This window comes from Pipistrellus kuhlii, unplaced genomic scaffold (assembly GCF_014108245.1).
Source record: "Pipistrellus kuhlii isolate mPipKuh1 unplaced genomic scaffold, mPipKuh1.p scaffold_m20_p_4, whole genome shotgun sequence".
In the NCBI taxonomy this organism is placed as follows: Eukaryota; Metazoa; Chordata; class Mammalia; order Chiroptera; family Vespertilionidae; genus Pipistrellus; species Pipistrellus kuhlii.
In genome coordinates, this window is record NW_023425540.1 from 55381669 (window position 1) to 55402746 (window position 21078).

General features: G+C 40.4%; 1 protein-coding gene across 4 annotated transcripts in view; it reads right to left on the minus strand.

Annotated features, from left to right (window-relative positions):
* EFNA5 (ephrin A5) overlaps positions 1 to 21078 on the minus strand; it is a 275330-nt gene that overhangs the window by 27514 nt on the left and 226738 nt on the right. For all 4 annotated transcript variants that reach the window (XM_036411254.2, XM_036411255.2, XM_036411258.2 and 1 more), the window contains exon 3: positions 19583 to 19875. In XM_036411254.2, the coding sequence (XP_036267147.1) occupies positions 19583 to 19875 (293 nt within the window). The remainder of the gene's footprint in view (positions 1 to 19582; positions 19876 to 21078) is intronic.

The following is a 21078-nucleotide window of genomic DNA, read 5'->3' on the forward strand; positions in this document are numbered from 1 at the left end:
GAATGAAGGAAGGCAAGAAGAATAAATGAATGAAAGACAAGGTCATCCCAAGAAAATGTGTTTTCTCACTGATAAATGCCCACAAAATCAAGTTTGGAGTAGAAAAAGGAACATAAATCGGCCAATAACTGAGTAGGCATGTGAGTTTCCTGCACTGTAAGTAGGTCCTGCACTGCTATAAATGTGAGTAAATGGCTTATTTTTCTAGAGAGAGTGAGGTTATTTTCCCCCCCAAATATAATTAAGATGCACTAAGACATATTTGCATAAAGGAAAATGATTTTAAAGTACCTTTGGAAAAGGGTCTCCTAATAACCTGATGGTTGTCTTCAAGGCACCCCTTGAAGGGTAAAGGATGAAGGGTGAAGGGTAAAGCAGGTGACGTAAAATGTCAGCCACGTATTAAGTCCAAGAGGGGGAGGCCAGGTTACTGGTGGCCTTTATGTGGCTGAGCAGTGGCAGCCCTGATTAGCCTGAGAATGAATAAGGGGGTGACGCAGACCTGGAGTGATTCTCGTCACCATCAGCACTGAGAACTGAACACTGGGCAGCCTTAACCCCACCTGTGAGCTTTACCACTGAATCACGGAACTCAGCACTGCGAGCCGTAGGGACCCCACCTAGTTCAGTCCCCTCCCTTTACATGTTGTAGAAACTGAGCTTCAGCTTTCAGAGAGGACAAGTAAGCCCCCAAAGTTTAGCTGAATTGAGAGAAGGATGTTGAACAAGCTGATCCGGCCCAGGCACAGAAAAAAACCACAGTGCACCGGAAACACTGAGGACAGAATTAGAGCCAAAACTTCATCCCCAAAGCTCCTCTTAAATACGAAGAACCAAATTATTACAAATTAAACATCTAATGGATTTAGAGGATAGCTAGTTCTGCTAAAATTTATGAAACAGTTCAGTTGAACTTTTTATTTGATGAACACATTCTTTAGAGTGCATGTAAAATCAATGTGTATAATACATTTATGTACCTTTTATAGAAAAGAGTAGAATTTTACTATTTTAAATAACTGGAAGGTTATGGCTAGTGCATCTTCGTAAGGTCAGTCATAGTTATGATTTATTTTTTTCTCAAATATATGGTCAGAGACACAGTCTCAATTAAGGTATTACTCCTGGAGGAAAATGGGAGGCACTTTACAACTCTCTGCTTTATGGTTCTATTTCCAGAAAGCACAGTAGTGACAAGTGGGAGCTGTCTGTGATGCTAATTTGAAGAACTAATGAAATCGTATAATGGTTATTTCTCATAAGTAGCTACCAGCCCCTAATCTATTCTCTACACAGCTCAGGACTACATTCTACATGTCAACTCTGCCAAGGGCAGGGCAGCTGCCACCACCGGTCTCAGCAACACCACACACACGTCCCTGCCCCCACCCCATCACCACCATCACACTAAGAAAGAGGCTTGTAACATTTTATCTCAATTCTCAGGCATTGAGAATTTCATTGAACTCTCCAAGAAATGTTCTGCCCCCTCACCTACAGTTTATTCTCAAAAATTTCAACTACGTTTGTTTCTTGCAACCAATTTGATCCTGAATGGTATATACAAACTGGATTTTTAGAAATCAAATCATTTTTAAAACGCTCCAGGGCTATTGGAAAAAAAAAAATTCCACTTCTGTAAATGGAATGATCACTGCAACTTGTGTTTCTTAAAATCTGAATTTACATATGCCACGCTCGTTTAAAATGATATAGACCTGTTCATAGTTCCTCAAGGGGAAAAACTCAACATTAATTATTTCCTTCTACCCCGTTTCAGTTGAAAAGTTCCTCTAGAGTAAAAAAAGCATAATTAAAAAAAAATACTTAGCAGTATCTGCCTTGTCATCATCTTTTCGTCTGCACAGATCAAAAATTCCAGAAAGCCGAATCCTCACTGTCAAAGCCTCGGTGGGCTGTGCTGGAATCCTGTATTCATCCCTGCTTCCCTTCCTAGGCCCCTGCGCTCATAATCAGGAAGAATATGCAGTCACTGCCCTCAGGACCCTTCATTTTAGAGAGCAGGATACAAAATGTGGAGCAGGAGCTTGATAGGCAGATAGAGGTTGGAGGCTCTGGCATGGGGATAGGGGTAGGAGGGGGGGTCATCAACTCTGAACCAAGGGGCCTAGTCCAAGATGCCAAACTCTATCAAATTTGGCACAAAGACATGGAAAGCCTCCAAAGGGGCAGGTTCAATTAGGGCTGTTTGGCAATCTGGATGCACTTGGTAATTAGAAGAGAGTGCCAGACACAAGGCAGTTAAAAAGCATTTTCTGAAAACTGCCTCACCTTTCGCTTTGGATTACCAGTGCTGGAAGCCCCTATAGAGCTACGTGCTGGAGTCACTTCCAACAATATCCAGGCTTTGGGGACCCTTTGGGCCCAGCAGGCACAACTGGATACTCTAAAGCACTTCCTGTGGGGGCACTTCCACACAGGCCAGGGGGGCAGAAGCAGCCAGAAGGGTGCCATAGGGACAACGCCCAGGCGCAGCTGTGTGGGCAGCATGACGCCTCTTGTAGAACAATGAGAAGCCAGATGAGAAGACTATGACATAGCTGGGGACTCTGAAATTGGCTAGCTCCTCGTTGCAAAAATAGGGTTATCAATGTCGAGGACCCACGTTTGAAGGCATTTTAGTGAGTGCCTCCCTTCCACTGGCACCCAGCTTAGGCATCCTTAAGGTATTACTGAACATTTTCATCAAAGGATGTGAGATGGACTTAAGAATAGATTTGTAAGTAGTAGTATTTGGGTGGGATCACGCGTCTCCAAGACAACTAGAGAAATGGTCTATAAAAGTGTGATGAAGTTCAATAAAGAACAGAAGAATGGCAGAGGCAGCCCAGGAAAACAAAACCCAGCAGACTGTGCGTTGAATGTGCATCATAATGGTCTACTTATTTGTCAGATCTAATCAAAGTGCTGTGCTCATGTTTTGGATTCGGGAAAGTGACAAAAGTTATTTTAAGAACTTAAAACAGCTCTCCCAGGAACAGTCTTAGGAATGTTAAGAGTCATACCTCACTACACACACACACACACACCAATCTTTGACAGAAGCGACAAGTAGCCTATATCTGTTGCTCATCTCAAATGAAGATTAAGTGCAAGGATGTGGGTTCAACTGTACACAAAGTCTGGTTATGCTGACCAGCGGTCGCTGACCTTTTGGACCTTCTGGAAGGTGGTCCGCAAACCACTGGTTGGTGACCGCTGGACTAGTCTGTTAGGGCTAGATGATGAATGACATTATATTATTTCACTTTCTCAGAGAAGTATATTTTAAAGTCAAATGGGATTTTATAAATAATACAATGTCATCCCATGGATGCAAGGTTCCTCAAGATGCAGCAACGGAAAAAAAAGGTTTCAAAATCTACTATGTTTGGTGAACGATATATATTGTATCACTCTCTTTGAAGAGTTACTAGTACCATGCAGATTATCATATTTAAGCTCCAAGAAGTCTTGCAGGGGGAAAAAAAAAATTAACTTTAATTCAGAATTTCCCAAACTTAAGTTGAACTTAACATCAGAAACTCTAACAGCTTTAATAATTTTTCTAGCCCTTGGGGCCCCTAATCTAGCCCAAAACCCGCATTTTAACTTTGAAGGGACAGATTCAGTTTTATGACTGATCCCAGATCTGACTAGAGATAGGCAGTGGCAGAAATGGGACCTAAGCCATTCCACAACTTTTCCTATATTCTGTTTACATCAATTAAATAAAACTGGAAATAAATAAATAGGTTATCTTCTATTATTTGTCTGGAGTCTTTGCTTTTTCTTATTATCTCCATTAAAATAAAGGAAATCAATTAAATGTGAGAGAAATCTTAACTGATAAATGAGTCACACTCTTTAATCTGTTGGAACATAGCAAAGCCTGCAAAAGTACTAGACAAAGATAAAACATTACTGTACAACAAAGTAGAAATATTCATGTTAAATTGATGCTTTGGCCCTGTTGCAGTTAATGGATTTATTACACAAACTTTTTTTCCCTTATTTTGAACAATTCCACATATTCTACACTACTATTCATTGACACATACCCTTGTTTTGGCAAGTGATTATTTTTGCCTATTCAGCATTACTGCCTATCTTCCTTAAGCTAAAAAACAAAAACTATAGAATATTTTAAGAACTCCTCTTTCCTTATTCCCTGTCTTGATGGGGTTGTTAATTAAGGTGCTCTTTATTCTTTCCAAAGGATAGGTAATATATGCCAATCAAACTCCTTCTCCCAAGAACTTGAATCCTGAGTTGAGTGACACAGGAATGAAGAAATGATAGAGCTGAGAAAATCCAATGGCTGAGTCTTGATGAGACAGTTCTAGTCATTTACTTGCTTCTATGTTCTAGATCACATGTGTCAAACACAAGGCCCGCGGGCCAAATCCGTCCCGCCAGGCCTTGCAATGTGGCCCGCACCTCGCTGTCATCACTGCACTCCGCTGCGTTTCCATCACAATGACAGTTTATGACTGTTCAGTAAACCATTCGGCCCACGATTTAGGCTGGATTTTAGATTTTGGCCCCTTCTCTGAGTTCGACACCCCTATTCTAGATCCCCAGCATTGCCTGGGCTCATGCCCATCCTGAGGTCTTCAGTTAAAAAATAAAGTCAAAGTATTTCATAGGAAAAAAGTTCTTATTTTTTGTTTGTTTCAGTTACCTAGAACTGATAACGATTGTTTACAAATGAATATAATACTCATCTATAGTGTACTTGGCAAATGAATGGGGCATTATCAAATATTCACAATTATTACAAGGGTCACATAGCTGGTAATGAATTATTCCAAAAAGAATTGGCATAAAAATGAAAAGTAATATTAAAATATCCTATCTAATAAAAGAGTAATATGCAAATTGACCATAACTACAACACACAAAATGGCTTCCCCCATGTGGACACAAGATGGCCTCCACAAGATGGCCAGCAGAAGAGGGCAGTTGTGGGTGATAAGGCCAGCAGTTGGCAAGAAACAGACCTACAAGGGAGGGTAGTTGGGGGGGACTAGGCCAGCAGGGGAGCACAGTTAGGAGCAACCAGGTTGGCAGGGGAGGGCAGTTAGGGGTGACCAGGCCAGCAGGGGAGTGGTTAAGAGGTGATTAGGCTGGCAGACAGAAATAGTTAGGGGGAAGCAGGCAGGCAGGCAGGCAGGCAGGCGAGTGGTTGGGAGCCAGCAGTCCTGGATTGTTAGAGGTATATCTCTCATGGGCAGTTGGCCATCCCTTGAGGGATCCCAGATTGTAGAGGGTACAGGCTGGGCTGAAGGACACCCCCACCCCTGTGCATGAATTTTGTACACCAGGCCTCTAGTATTAAAATAATCTGTGACGAATAAAAATATAGCTGCTAAAATATTAGGATTCCATAGGCATTTTTGTTATTTTATCTATATTGTCAAAATTATAAAAATTATGAATCAGGTGATATGCTCCTTGGGCTGCTCATTAGCTAATCTATTTCTGATGGCAAAAAAAATTGTGTCTGTATTTTATAGGGCAGTTGACAAGCCATGCTTTCAGATATGCCCTGAACTGAAGTAGAATGTACAGTAAAGTACAGATTTTCTAAAATGAATTGCCAAAACCATTCATCTTTATCTAAGGCCATAATAACAGTTTGTTCTCAGGAGCAGGTGGGGGAGGGAGAGAAAATGTCTTCCAGAAAGCACTTTGGCAGTCAATCTGGTTGATAATAAAACTTGATGAAACATCTGTGGTTAATATTAATTCTAATTCTCCCTTTAATGGATAATTGTGAAAAAGATAATTTATCCCATTCATTCAGACTACAGCTGAGTTTTCCCATTTAGAAAATAACATTTCTCTATGTTTTCAGGTATGAGCCTGTATAGGGAAAAAACAGGTGCATAAAAACTTGCCAAGGGTGAAGCAGTTTCAAGTTAGTCCTCCAAAATATTTTGTATGAGTTCAACTGACCCAAAAAATGGTTCTCTAAGTGACAGGCTGGTATTTTTGCATCTTCACCACTGTAGAACATTCTAAACGAACCACAGCGAACTGACTTAATATATTTTGGTCACATTTGATTTGGCAAAGAATGTAAGAAAAATGCCCTTGTGAGTAAATGACAGTAAGCTATTTCTGACCACCAATGTATTTCAAACTAGTTGATGATAGGAACTATTTTTGACACATGCAAATGTATAATTTAAAGTACCCATAAAAATTTGTCATGGAAGCTATCATTAATTTTGACAGAAACTAGGAAAGTAACTAATTGCCTTTCAAACATCAATATTAAGAATACCATTTATTAAATGACCACTTTAACTCATTTATACATGGAAAACTTGAGGCATAGGCTGAAGCCTCCTGCCACTTTCACATACCGAACAAGTGATGGAGTCAAGACCTGGATCCTCTCCTTCTCATCTTGTCTATTCCTCTAAACTTAATAACATTTCTAGTAAAAGAAACCTATTAAATAATGCTCTTATTTTATAGGAACCAGGACATATTATATGGGTTAAAAACATGATTGCTCTCTAACCCAACACATCAGCAGTAAATAGTGATTAAATATACATACATCTCTGTTGACCTTTAATCATAACCAAATCATGGCTCCACTGAGATATAGTACACCTTTTTCACCAGACTTGAACTAAACAGCAGGGACAAGAGAACATAAACTGACAAGCATGGAAGGTCACAGACAATAGGCATCCACTTCAGTAGACCTTCCAACGGCCTTGTTACTGCGATAAAATATTACAGGAACTACTCACTGTCTCCACTTTCCCCAAGCACACATCTTCCTTCTAAACCACTGGTCCAAAGTTAATATTCCTTATCACTAAATATCTTGCCTGTGTCCTCTCTCTATTTTTGTGAGGCTTTCTGATTCTTATACTCACACAGCTTACCATTTTGTCAAAGGAATTCATTTTATTATAATACAAACATTTTAGAAATTACATATAAAAAAATACAAAACCCCCAAAGGGTTAGCTGGCTCTTGTTTGCATCAGCCTGGTGAAACTGTATCTTATTTATGGACACAGCAAACAAGACTGCTGAGTGGGACAGAAGGAAGGATCTGTTCCAACCATCTTGAAGGAGTTGACTCCCAGAATCCTAGACTATCTTGATCTTTCTCTTAGACTAGCTTGGTCTCTCTCTCACCAGAGTTCACTCGGTTATGCAAACATTCACCTAACAAAGATGGCCTTTGTCCAACAGTGATGCTGCTGCTCCATTCCTGCAAAGCTCCCAGTACCCACTCCTTCCTCATCTTGATTTCAAGATGCATCTATACCCACGTTAACCCAATATTCCCAAGGGGTGGAACAAAGACAACCTATAGAGGAAATTGCTGGAGAGCTTGTTAAAAAGTAAAGATCCCTATTGCAACCTCATAAAAGGTAATGAGTCAGACTCTCTGGAGGCGGGTTCCTTTTCCTCCCCTTGGCAGGTGAGTCACTAAAGGCAGGACAGTGTCTTAAGCCCTGAGAACTTGGTTGCCACCATGCCCCTCAAGTCAGCACTTCCTATTGTTAATGCTGTCAGAAGCCATCTGCTCTCCTTCCATTATCAACAGTGTCCATCTTGAAATTTATTCTATTTCTCTTTTAGTGATCCTTTTCATGGATATATTTTTCTCCTACTAGACCATCAGCTCCTGGAGGACAACAATTACATAGAGTGTTTCCCACTGTCCCTCCATGGTGTCTGCGGCCCTGGCCTGACGGGTAAATACCACTCAGGGAGCCCTGATTAATTATTTGCCTAATGAGGAAATGATATGTAATACTGAAGCACATCCATCTACAGCCACTGTAGATTTTCTACAAATATAATGATGCACAAGGACCAACAACCCAAGCAGACTTTAATAAACAGATTTATATAGCATTTTACAGATAAGTATTTCAGGAAATAGCTGCAATAAATCTTCTACAATGAACTTTAATAATAAACTAACACTTCATATCAAAAGGTCAGAAATTCTGCTTTTTGATTGAATTAATAATCCAGCAAATGTTATTGATTTGGCAATTTCGCTTAATAAAACATCATTAAAGCTATGCCAAAAAAATTAAAAAGTAAACAAAGCTCCACAGCCATGGCAAAGAAGCTGAAGGCAATACAGAAACAATGGAAATTCAGAAAAAGGGTGTTACTGTCCCTGCGATCAGAATAATTTCTTCCTAAGTACCAGGGCTATTTATGGAATAAGTTTTTGAACATTGCTTGCCATACATGGAAAAGAGCTAAGAGCGTGAATGCTGGAGTCAGAAAGTCTTTGCTTAACACGACTCCACTGTGCAGGAACAGTGAGACTTTAGACAAGTTCTTTGACCCGATTGTGCTTCAGATTCCTCATCTGTGAAGTGGGGACAATAATAGTGTCTAACAAATAGTTGCAATAAGACATGGATGAGACTGTATAAGTAAACTTAAGTAACAGAAAAGTGTACGCTAAATGCTAGCTATCCTACCTAATTAATCTTTTATTAAAGAGTAATATGCAAATTGACTATCACTCCAACACATAAGATGGCTGCCCCCATGTAAACACAAGATGGCTAGCACAAGATGGCCAGCAGGGGAGGGCAGTTGGGAGGGATCAGGGCTGCAAGGAAGGGCAGTTGGGGGTGACCAAGACTGCAGGCAAGGGCAATTGGGAGACCCAGGCCTGTAGGGGAGAGTAGTTAGGGACAATCTGGCTGGCAGAGGCACAGTTAGGCATCAATCAGGCTAACAGGGGAGTATTTAGGGGGTGATCAGGCTGGCAGGCAGAAGTAATCAGAAAGGCAGGCAGGCGAGCAGTTGGGAGCCAGCAGTCCTGGATTGTGAGAGGAATGTCCAATTCCTTGAGGCTTCTCAGATTGTAGAGGGTGCAGGCTGGGCTGACAGTCCCCATGCACGAATTTCATGCACCAGGCCTCTAGTTAGTATATAACCAGTCAGCATCCAGCCCTAACACAATATGCTTCAATGTATTTATATGATAAGGCCCAGATTAGAATCACCTTCAAGAACATACTACTTCCTACGGCCTGCTAGAAATTTCCAGATTCCTCAGACTAGAACTGACGGCTCTCCATCATCTGGCCCAACCTACTGAGTTCTGTTTTCCAAGTTCTCTCCTTTCATTCCAGTCAGACCCAACTTTTCATTGACCCCCGAGTCTGAGCTCTGTGATTCCCTTACCAGCACAGGGGAGACAGGCGAGAGAACGCAGGGAGCCGCGGGAAGCTTGTTCTCTGGAGGGTTGCCGGGGTGGTCTCCCCAACTCTGCCAAGTGCCCTCATGAGCCAGTGCATGACCCCTCCTGTGTAACACGTGGGGCCCTGCACTCAGCTGCCATAATTCCTGAACTTCATTCTAAAAATTTCAATTGTTACAGGTGCTCAGATTTGGCACTCCCCCTTATAGATTCTCTACTCCTCTTTCTTGAATGTGAGGAGATATGAAATAACCTCAACTCTGTGAAAAATTGTGGATTTTAAGTAATAACAGCAATACAACAACTATAATAACAGAAACAATCCTTTGTAGCCACTGTGCAGCTGAAGGTCAAGGTAAGACAATCGCCAACATGACCTGTGAACAAGCTGAGATGTTGAGACAGTCGGCGGTGAGGTTTGCCTCCACTGCCTTCCCTGTGTCACATTTATACCTCTGAAAAAAATGACTCAGGGGACTTCCGGTAGTCTTGCTAGTCACTAAATGTCTTCATCACAATTGAGGCGGAGAGAGTGAAGGGCCCATGTTGTTATGCCACCATGTTCTGGTCCCACACACTATTCAATAGCATTCTACTTTGTTTTAAAGACCCATACACCTCTTAAGGGTGTGATCCTCAGGAATAAACTAACATGATAATAAGCTTCCTCTTTAGGTCACGTTAGTCAGTTTTTTGAACAGGGTCTGCTTTAAATTCCAGGGTGTAGGTAGGAGTCACATAATGACTTACAAGGGTACTTGAAATCTGTCTCCTTTTAACTTCTTTTGAGATACGTATTATGAAATAAATGAATCATGAGCTAGGGTTCAAATCCTAACTTCATTGTAAACTACAAAAACTTTGGGCTAGTTACTTATCCTCTCTCAGCCTCCGTTTCTCATCTATACCTGAGGGATAATAATAGATGAGGATTCAATGGGTTAGAACATGTATAATGCTCATACAGTGCCCTGCACACAGTAAACTTGCAGTAAATGCCAAATCACTAGAATTATGATTATCAGAACAAATGTTAGGGGAGAAATTATTAGTCAAAGTCTGAGTAAGCCTCTATAACAATAATAGCTATACTCCATTTTAATCATTTCAGCATTTATTACACAGTCTCAAAATTAATTGAACTGTCTTTGGCGTATATAGCAAGAACTTTAAGCATTCTACAATGGACTTAAAGGAAAAATTTTGCTAACCAAATTAGAAAAAGCAAATTTATATTAGAAGCCAGGTATTGGAGCTACTAAAATTTGGACAAGTTTAAATTAACAACAAGATGTGTACTTTTTTAATGATTCAGAGACATTATATGTTTTCAAAAAACTTGGAAGGAAAAGGGAATGCTAACTGTAAATGAAATCTCACCTAACATCAATGTAGATGGAAACGGTGTACACATCTCTGAAAATAGTAAAATGAAAAGATATTCTAATTTCTAACAACAAGAGACTGGCTGGCTATTCTGCAGTTCATGATATTTTACTCCGGGAGCTCAGAATGAATTCACATTTTGTAAAGTTTAAGTTTTAAAACCAAACCTGACCATAGCATATATATTAAAGCTCTGTTCCTAACATGGGTTTCCTCCAATCTGCCCAAAAATATTCAGTGGAAAGGTCTATTGCCAAACTCCACTTATTCCCCTATTACACAGGGAAAACCATGTCCACAGCAGTCAGATTTCAAGCCCACAGGATACTCATGAGTGAAAATAATAAACGACAATGCCTTGCTCTCCGCATTAATATTAAAGAAAAGAGAAAATAGAAAACTTTATAGTCAGTATCAGCTCTCCTGACCATAAATCTCAAGTTTTGAGAACTGCTTCCCAAAAGGGTAGGGAGCGGGGATGAGTTGTGAGCGAGCTTTGGAGCCTAGAGGTATTTTTTAGCAAGCCAGCAAAGCCTTGACACACATTTCTACATATCTCTGGCTGTGAAAAGTCTCATTTGTGGTGATTTATACTTCCTCATAAAGAACTCTATAGATAATATAAGCCTGCTGAGAGGCTGTATGACAACTTTCAAACCAAGAGTTACGCAACCATTCTGTTAAAATAGAGCAAGAATAGATGAGTGGAGGAAACGGTAGAAATAGTATTTCTTCCGATGAAAGGCCAATGCTCCTCTTCAGACAGGGAGCAGTCTTTTGCCCCGTGTGCAGGCCACGTGGATGGTATTCTGGTTGGCTAAGTGAGGAAGTCTTTTTTTAATTTTTTATCCAAGATTGACTATGCTATTGGCGTGTACATGCTTGTGTAATTTACAACAAATGACACTTAGACAGCATCATACTGGAGTTCGGTTGCCTTAATAAGTTACTAAGGGAAACACAGAGAATAGCGTGCTGACAACCCGAAGTCAATGAAGTATAAACAGTTATTCCAAGTGTCACTGGCGTGTTATTTCCCTTTCTCTTGGCATCTGCTCTGGGTAGCACTGCACGCACACACACAACGATGCAGCAGCTCATTAAACTGTTTTCAGTTAACTCTGAAATCAAATTAGTACAGTACATGTTTAGAAGGCTGAGAATTACTGCTTCCCGTGAAATTACACAATTAATCAGGTGCATTATTTCTCTCAGAGATGTGGCCACTTTTGACATTTAGGGATAAAAAGAACAATCCCTTAATTTGTTTCCATTTCGGCACTTAGTCTCAGTGGGGGGACAGGAAGCAAAAGGTGACATAAGTCCTTCCCCCTCCTCAGGAAGCCAGACACTACATGGTTCCCCAGTCTGACAGTGGCATTTTAAATTCATAAAAGGAGCACAAATAAAAAGTCTTTGGTTCTCGAGCATCTTATCTGAGTGCTGCAGCCTTTGAAAATTTCAAATAATGGGAAGAATACATAGGAGTCTTCAGTTTCTTATGACTGATATCATGAATTTCCTTCAGGCCCCAATTATTCAATAGCTTTTAAGGTTCCTCTTGAAAACTTTAAGAATGGCCTTCACTTCTCTGATTCTTTTTAATAGTTCCTCATCCTTAAGTCACTTAACAGGGCATGCATTTCTTTTTAAAATTCTCCCTACAAGCCTGGTCAGTGTAGCTCAATGGTTGAGTGTTGACTCTGAACCAGGGAGTTGCAGTTTGATTCCTGGTCAGGGCATGTGCCCAATTGCAGGCTTAATCCCCAGTAAGGGGCATAAAGGGGGCAGCAGATCAATGATTCTCATCATTGGTGTGTTCTCTCTCTCTCTCTCTCTCTCTCTCTCTCTCTCTCTCTCTCTCTCTCTCTCTCTCTCTCTCCTTCTTCTTCTTCTTCTCCCCCCTCTCTCTTTCCCTCTATCTCTCCCTCCCTTCCTCTCTTACATCAATTAAAAAATACATTATCTAAATACAAATAAAATTCTCCCTACATGACCAAATAATATTGCCCAAAATTTACAAAATAATAAAATATTTTCAAATATCCTGTGTTCCTATCAGCTGCCTCTCTGACCTTTGATTTCTCCTAGACTGTCTTACATGTGCTAGGCTAGGGGCATGTCTGCTGAGCCTCAGCCTGCTGAGCTGAGCATTCTTGTAACAGGGCACCCAGCTATAAACAACTGTTTTCAGAAGAGAAACTTACAATTAACACAGAAAAATATCCCGGAGTCTCTAAATATCCTCTTTCTTGTTCTTTATTTAACCTTCATTGAAGAGCCCTTGAAATCCATTCATGTTTCCTAAAAGATGGCTAAGGACGACTTGAAACAGACACAATTCTCTGAAACTCATTCTTTAAATAAACAGGAGCATTCTTGCAGGCTCACTAAAGACCATGGGAAATATATAAAGGCAAGAGAATGACTATTTTCAGGAAGTAATCTGATATAGTCCCAGACAAACTTTCAGTGTCCAAGTAGAGAAAAAAATGTTCCATTGTATGTTTAGAGAAAAGAGAAAAGAGAGAGAGAGAGAGAGAGAGAGAGAGAGAGAGAGAGAGAGAGAGAGAGAGAGATAACAAAAAACATCCCAAAGCTTTAAAAAAAATCTTCATAGCTTTTAGTGACTAGATATACTCTGTATCTATTTCTGAGTAATTAATATTTGATGTTTGTGCCATATTCATTCTTTTTTACTATAAAGATATTAAAATTTATAAATTTTCTAAAACTGCCCTTGAACTCCCTTCTGTATTAATACAAATAATATGCTTTGCTGAATACCATGATCTGAGTCCATTAACCAAGAAAGACACAGGGGGCAAACATAGACACTCCTTACAGAAATTTCAGTTATACACCCCTTGAATCTCAGCAGAAGTATATATTAGAGCATTTAATGCTAAGACTCCAGTAAACCAAAACATTTCTTCAACATGCTGAAGCAAATATTGAGTTGTTCATTAACTTGTACTTAAGACTAAGCTTTTCATTTAAGGACATAAAACAGAGAATTAGCAGTTACCAGCATGCATTCAAGTTGTTGTTGGCTATGGATTTAGGAATGATGCCCATAGGAACATAGACTGTCCCTGTGATTTTCTTTCTAATTTTGAAAAATATGCATCCCAAAAAGGCTGAAACAGAAGTCTTTAGCTCCCCTAAAAGTTCTTTTCATTGGTGAGATTTTTGAGATTCTAGTACAAAGAAATGGAATTTTTAGCTCTGTGCTTCTATCACCTTATCAATATAATTCAAGTTTACTCACCAATAATCTTGGAAGGGTGCATTCCCTAGTAATCTCTCAGAAACTCCTGATTTCCATCTGGGTGCCATGACATCAAGCATCTGTGCTCTGAATATCTTTTGAAGAATATCAGCTATACTTCAGATACAATAAATGTTTGAGTAATTATCTGTCGTTTTAGTATCAACTTCAGCAAATGCCATTTGTCTTCCTATTGTAAGTCTCTCATTAAAGCTCACTCATTCCTGAATTAAGTGTGGAATCCTGATTCCACCTGCTGAGTATTTTAAAAAGAACTTCTTTGAAAATATAACATTTCTAGCTTCTGATGTTATCATATTAAAAGGGTCAACCATCTAGGATGATACAGCTGAACTATCTTTTGGAGACAGAAAAGTATCCTTTAGAGAGCTGAAAATGCATAAATGTGTTTAAAATGTATCTTGCTACTTAATCTTACTTGAGTTTCTAGCAGTTTGTAAGTTAAGATTTTCTAACTAGTAGTGCTAATTATCCCTATGTAAAGAATATTTTTTTCATTTTTCATCATTTTTCATCATTTGATACCTAGGACTTTACTTCATTTTCTTTTAGTTGCTTACTCCCTTAATTTCCTCTCAGATCAGCCTTTCTTATCTATGTAAAGTTACCTAACTTTTCTGTGACTCAGTTTCTTTGCCTGTAAAATTGGAAGAACGTTACCTGAAATTGCTGTTTTAAAAATTGTAGGGTACATAGAACAGTACCTGATAAGTGCTATGTAAACACTAGCTATCTTCATTTATTAAACATATACTACATGCCAAACATTATAATGTAGGGCATAGAGCAAAATATCTAATGCCGGGAGTGATGAGTGCCTGAGGAAAAATAAAGCAGGAAAAAGTGTAGAGCATGGTAGAGGTGTTACCTTTATACAAGGAGGGCAGAAGAGCCTGTCTGATACTTTTCTTTTTTTTCTTTTTTTTAAGTCGACTTAAGAAAGTGAGAGCCAAGGACATGGATGCCTGCGGCAATGAGATCCCTGGCAGAGAGGAGAGAAGGTACTGAGTTCCTGCATGGGCATGGAAAGGTATGTGGAACAGGAAGGAGGTCAGGCACTGGAGCCGACAACAGGGAGAAGAGTGAGTGCTAAGAGAAGAGCAAGAGGCCGAAGGCGGGGAAGAGAGGAGGACCTGCCAAGGAAGACCATGCTGGCCAGGTTAGAGGCTGGTTTCTGTGTTGGTAAGGCAGGAAGTCGCTCACTGGAGGGCTTTGACAGTGGTGATCCAGTGAGGAAACCAGACAGGCGTCGGCTGCACTAGTGGAGACCACTGGGAAGGGTGGTCTAAACAGGACATAATTCTAATATCCAAGAGGCCTCTTCACTCTGCGTTTTCCCCAATTACCCTTTTAACTGGCACTTACTGAACACCCGCTAAGTAAGGAAAAGGCATTAGACTGGGCCATTTTACAGATGTTCTCTCTTACCCTAGCTGTGCAGACCCTTTGGTAAAATAGAGGAACATTGGGATATTAAAGCTCAAGAGATGTTTGCAGTCATCTATTACAACCATGTTATTTTACCGATGTGGAATTGGAAACCCAGAGAGATTGAAAACCCAAGATCCTATGACCAGTTAAGTCAAGAGAAGGGCCTGGGACTCAGGTTGCCTTATTTATAGAAGAGGACTTTCCATCATAGTGGTCGGCAAATTGTGGCTCACGAGCCACATGTGGCTCTTTGGCCCCTTGAGTGTGGCTCTTCTACAAAAATACCACGGCCTGGGTGAGTCTATTTTGAAGAAGTGGCATTAGAAGAAGTTGTTTAAAAAACTGGCTCTCAAAAGAAATTTTAATCGTTGTTCTGTTGATATTTGGCTCTGTTGACTAATGAGTTTGCCGACCAATGTTCTAGATCAGTGTTCATACTGATTTACAAGAACTTACTGTGCCCTTCCCCCCCCCTTTGCTTCTTCTAAATCTAAAAACAGCAACAGTAAAACTTCTTTCAAACCTGTTCTCATTTGTTCATATTTATGAGAATCATTTCTAAAATGAGTACTTTTGAAATTACTAAAATTGTTCTTTGCCTTAGGAAGTCTCTATTGCCATAACCTATTCGCAGGCAGTTCTGCAAATCTACCGCTGATAGAAATACCGCAGACCTTCTCTAATTTGGTATGCCAATCACTTACCAAAATAACTCCTGTAGATTAAAAACAGTATATGTCAGATTCGAGAATGGGCTCAGTCTGCCGTAGCAATAATCCCTTATTATAACAACTTAATATACTCCCTGTTCCTAAGGTAAGGAAGACATAGTATAGAGTCATTCTTGGAACAAATAAAGGTTCTGGAATTGGCAAAGAATATTTTGTTCTTAAGTAAATTGGAAACTTCATATGAGATATTTTCAATGACTGTATTTCTTAATTTGGCATGCCTCAACGAAATGAAGAAGGCAATAAATCTTGTTGAGGGTAAAGCCAGACTCGATAAGAACTCTCTAATGGGTGTCCTCTCCAAACGATAAGGTGGATACTTGTTATGGGCTACTCCTCTTCCTTCCCCACAAGTTCATGTTTACATATGAATCTCTGTTCACAGTCACCACTCAATGTAACTCTCCCTCTAGTACCCTACAGCAAAGCTACTCACTTTAGGCAATAGCTTTCCTTTTTCTCTTGGAAAACTCGGAAGAGATTTTAAGGCTGTGAAGAGCTGAAATACACCCCTGGCCTGGTAAGAACATTTTATAAAACTGACCAGGGGGTGGTCAGCCTGTTCCTGGGATCAGCAATAGAGCTGCTTGTGACACAGTCAGTGTGAAAAGAGTCATTTCCCAATCATATTGTTCATCCCACACATATTAGGAGAGAGGAGAATTCAACTGAGGGCCAATTCTCCCCTAAGGCTTCTTCAGTTTAATTATGACCAGAGTATATTAAACGTCAGTAAGACATCCCCACGGCTCTGCCACTCAGCTCGCAGCAGTAAAAGAATGAGAGGAAACCCTTTCACTACTAAAAAGACAGGGAAGGGTGCTCTTATGGTTCTAAGACACAGTTAAAAATCCAATTTAACTGACCCCAGGCCACCATGCTTCCTGTAAATGAACATCTACTGATCGTTAATTTTGTGCTATTTTACCTTTCATTAAAAAAATGTAATTCAGGTTAAACTCAGTTGTACAGCAAAAAAAGCTCTTGATATTTTGAAGCATTTTGGAACAATTACTTTGACAGGAGCCTCTGACAGTTAAATGACTCCGTTAAATGAATGTTATAGAAGACACGTAATGGTTTTTAGTGAAATATTGAATTTAACCACAAATGAGGAAAAACTAGTCATAAGCATTATGGGTATATTTGAATAATAACATCTTGCTTATGAACCTCCATGGATTCTATAATTTCTAATAATCATGCAATCAGCTAGTTAGACGGTGAGTATGTTTCCTACCTTAGTGCGCTCTACTCTTTTTTGGAGTTTGCTTTTATGGTGCTTTTTTTTTTTTTTAATATATATATTATTGTTTTTTCACAGAGAGAAAGAGAGAGGGATAGAGAGTTAGAAACATCGATGAGAGAGAATCATCAATCACCTGCCTCCTGCACACCCCCCACTGGGGATGTGCCCGCAACCAAGGTACATGCCCTAGACCAGAATCGAACCCAGGACCTTTCAGTCCCCACGCCGACGCTCTATCCACTGAGCCAAACCGGTTTCGGCTATGGTTGTTTTTTTAACCTGAGAAACCAATATGAAAATTTGGAAATGCAACAATTTCCTCCTGTATTGGTTTGATACTCTAGAATTAGGCCAATTCATGAGTTGCTGTCCCACAGCTGAAGTCCTCCGTTTTCCTCACAAGCTGAATGAGATTCTTTCACAAAGTGAAAAATCGGCAAACGGCAGGAGCCTGCTGCCTGAGAACGAGGGAAGTCACTGTACAATAGTGTTTCCTCCATCCGTGGGACTCAACATTCCTTTTCGATTTTTAATTTATTTTTTTCTTTATTGATTAAGGTATTACATATGTGTCCTTATCCCCCCATTGCTCCTCCCGACTCATGCCCTCACCCCCCTGTTGTCTGTGTCCATTGGTTATGCTTAGTTGCATGCATACAAGTCCTTTGGTGATCTCTCCCTCTTACCCCCGCCCTTATTTTATGGATGGAAGGTGAGATAGTATCAAGGCTCTCACATGTTTTCTCATGACTAAGGGCTGAAATATGCGCTGAAATAATAACACTGGTACTGTTCAATTTCCTTTCTAAATTCAATTCCAACGTAAGTGAGAGTGCCCTTGTGATGGGGAAATCCAGCTTATAACATTTCTGGAGAAAAGGGGGGGCTGGAAATCCTTGTAGACTTAAAGCATGTGGGTTTGGAGAAAGTGGGGACGCTTGAATTGGAGAAATGAGTTAGAACAGGAATGTTCTTCATCTTGCTGGTCTGGCAAGTGGGTTGAAAAATCAATGCTCAGCACGCTGGGTGGGATCGCTGGGATCGCTACACACCACGAGCAGCTGCACACCCTGATTCTTCACGCAGCTGAGATACAACCTCCAGGGTCCCACCACTCCCTGCATTCATCTTCATTCAGCAGTTGTCTACTAGTATTTATACTTTCATTGCCTCTCGACAAGTCTGCTCCCCACTAGACAGTCACCCTTGAGGACAGGGAGTGTCTGTTCCGCTTGCATCCCCCAATATTTCTGAGCCATGGTGTGCTGCTCAGTAAATGTAATTTTAAACAAATAAACTTTTTTCTAACTTCAGAAAACATGTGGGAAAGGCCAGATCACTTAAAAATTTGTTATTAGTTCAGATAGAGACCCAGTAGGCTGCTGATATTAGATATGACCTATAACCTTGCTAACTCCATGGGCCAGAAGCATGCCCTCACCAGATGACCTACGGAATCTCGGACGACCCCCTGAGCAGAAACCTGCACTATAACACCATCTCAGGGACTTATGCACAGAGGTTCCGGAAGTGGCTGTCTGGAATCTATGAGGAGTATGATGCCTGAAGAAGTGATGGTGTATATGACTGAGAAATAGAAGGCCGTGGCAATGTGATTAAGCGAGGTCTGCGGAGTAGGTTTTAGCACTCTCCCAGGACAGGGTCACTTAATGCTCACAGGTGGGAAACACACTTACACCAGTTCCCTTGGAACCCTTTCTAGATCCTTCTTTATGCTCCTTCCTGTTTAAAGACACAGCTGCTCTTAATAACCATCTTTCCTCCTTGGTGCAAAGAGAGTATTTATCGTCAGCACACTGACATTTGCAGGAGGGTTGGCTTTCTCCACTGAAAATGTGGATGATTGAAAGGATATTGCTGACACCTGAATAAGAAATCCAATGACTCTAAGCTATGTAAATTTAATTATTTCCGTTAATTTTTTTTTCAGGAATTTCTTTCTCTCCTCTCCCTCCTCCCCCCGACCCCTCAGCTTTGGAGAAGTCCTAGCGATTTTCATTTAAAAGAAATACAAGTCAGCAGTGGTTCACCGAACAGGCTGACATGCAATTTCATAGGGGGAGAGGCGCTGTGTCTTTAATCTAATTTGTGCTCTCAATTCCTGGCTAATGTATCTAGGGACCCTGATGTATGCATTTACAAGGAGACATCTGGGATGCAGAGTCCAGCTCGCTGCAATTCTCTGGAACATGGGTAAAAAATTGCTCTGGATTCCCCCAGCTGCCCCACCACATGATAAATCTGCATATACTCACAGATGTAGAAATATTCCCGGCCTGGCCTGAACTCAAATCCTAGAGAAAAGGGCGTGAAGAGCTGGAATTTCTCGGAGAACTTCAGTGGTCCATTCGGAGAGTGAGGCCGGTTACATTCCCATCGCTTGAAGCCTTTGGAAGTGTGGTCGCAGGCACTGTAGCCGTCAAAGTTCACCATGTAGAGGATGTAGCGCTCGGTCTTGTCTTCTGGGACCGAGTCCTCGTAGTGAGGGCAGAACACATCCAGGTAGTCATTGATGCAGACGTCGATGTGGTAGTCTCCCCGCTGGAATCTGTGGGGAGAAGGAACAGCTGAGATTAGTCACACAGGAAAGGCTTTTGGGGGAGGTGGTTGAACCATTAACAAGGCCTGGTTGGAAATGTTATTGTTTGAAATCAAAGAGACAACACACCAGGGTACAGAGGAATGCTATTGTATTTGTTTCGAAATACCCTACAAATGGAGTCCTTCACATTCATTTTAAGTATGATAGATCCTGATTTGCTGTTTTCCCTTCATCCTTCAAATTGCATATGCTGAAGCAAAGTTTTCTCATTTCTACAAAGTGCTTTATTTCATAAATATTTTTGAACAAATGAATAAGTAATTTAAAGAACAAATAAATGACTGAATTGTTTTTGTGATAATTGAGATCATTCTCAACTTTCTATGCAAACCGAGAGAATTAGAGTCATACAGTTTAAAAGTTGGGAAGAAAACTCCTAGAATAAGATGTACATATTAGAGGAATAAAAACCTAAGGCGTAAGGATGAAGCAGTGAGTGACTGAGCTAGACCTGGGATGGAGCCTTCGGATTCTAGTTAGGTATTTCCCTTAGGACAGTGATCGGCAAACTCATGAGTCAACAGAGCCAAATATCAACAGTACAAAGATTGAAATTTCTTTTGTGAGCCAAATTTTTAAAACTTAAACTTCTTCTAACGCCACTTTTTCAAAATAGACTTGCCCAGGCCTTGGTATTTTGTGGAAGAGCCACACTAACGGGGTCAAAGAGCCACGTGTACCTTGCGAGCCTCAGTTTGCCAACCACGGCCTTAGGAAATCTGTTTATGACACAAAGTTGTTTTCGCTAATCTCTCATTTAATGCCCTGTCCCTTTCTATATTAAGAAAATTGAAACTATCAAATTTGAATGATTTTCTGCCCATTTCTTTTATTCTTATAGGGCCTGTTGTAGGGCTGGACTACTGAGTAATGAAAGCAGTAAGCCACATGAAAATAACAAAAACTAGAGCCACCTCAACCTGAAAGAGTTAAAATGCACACAAACACACACCATTGCACACATCACACCACGGTCTGCTCTGGTTCTTATCTAACAAAAGTCTTGCTTATTTGTTTTGATTAATATGCTTTTCCCATCAACTGAACCGTATTTCTCAGGACCCAGTAATATGTGGAACAGGAATTGGTATGCATACACCTTTCTAAAATCAGGGTGGAAAAGCTAGGGAAAAAATTCTGTTTTTAGTT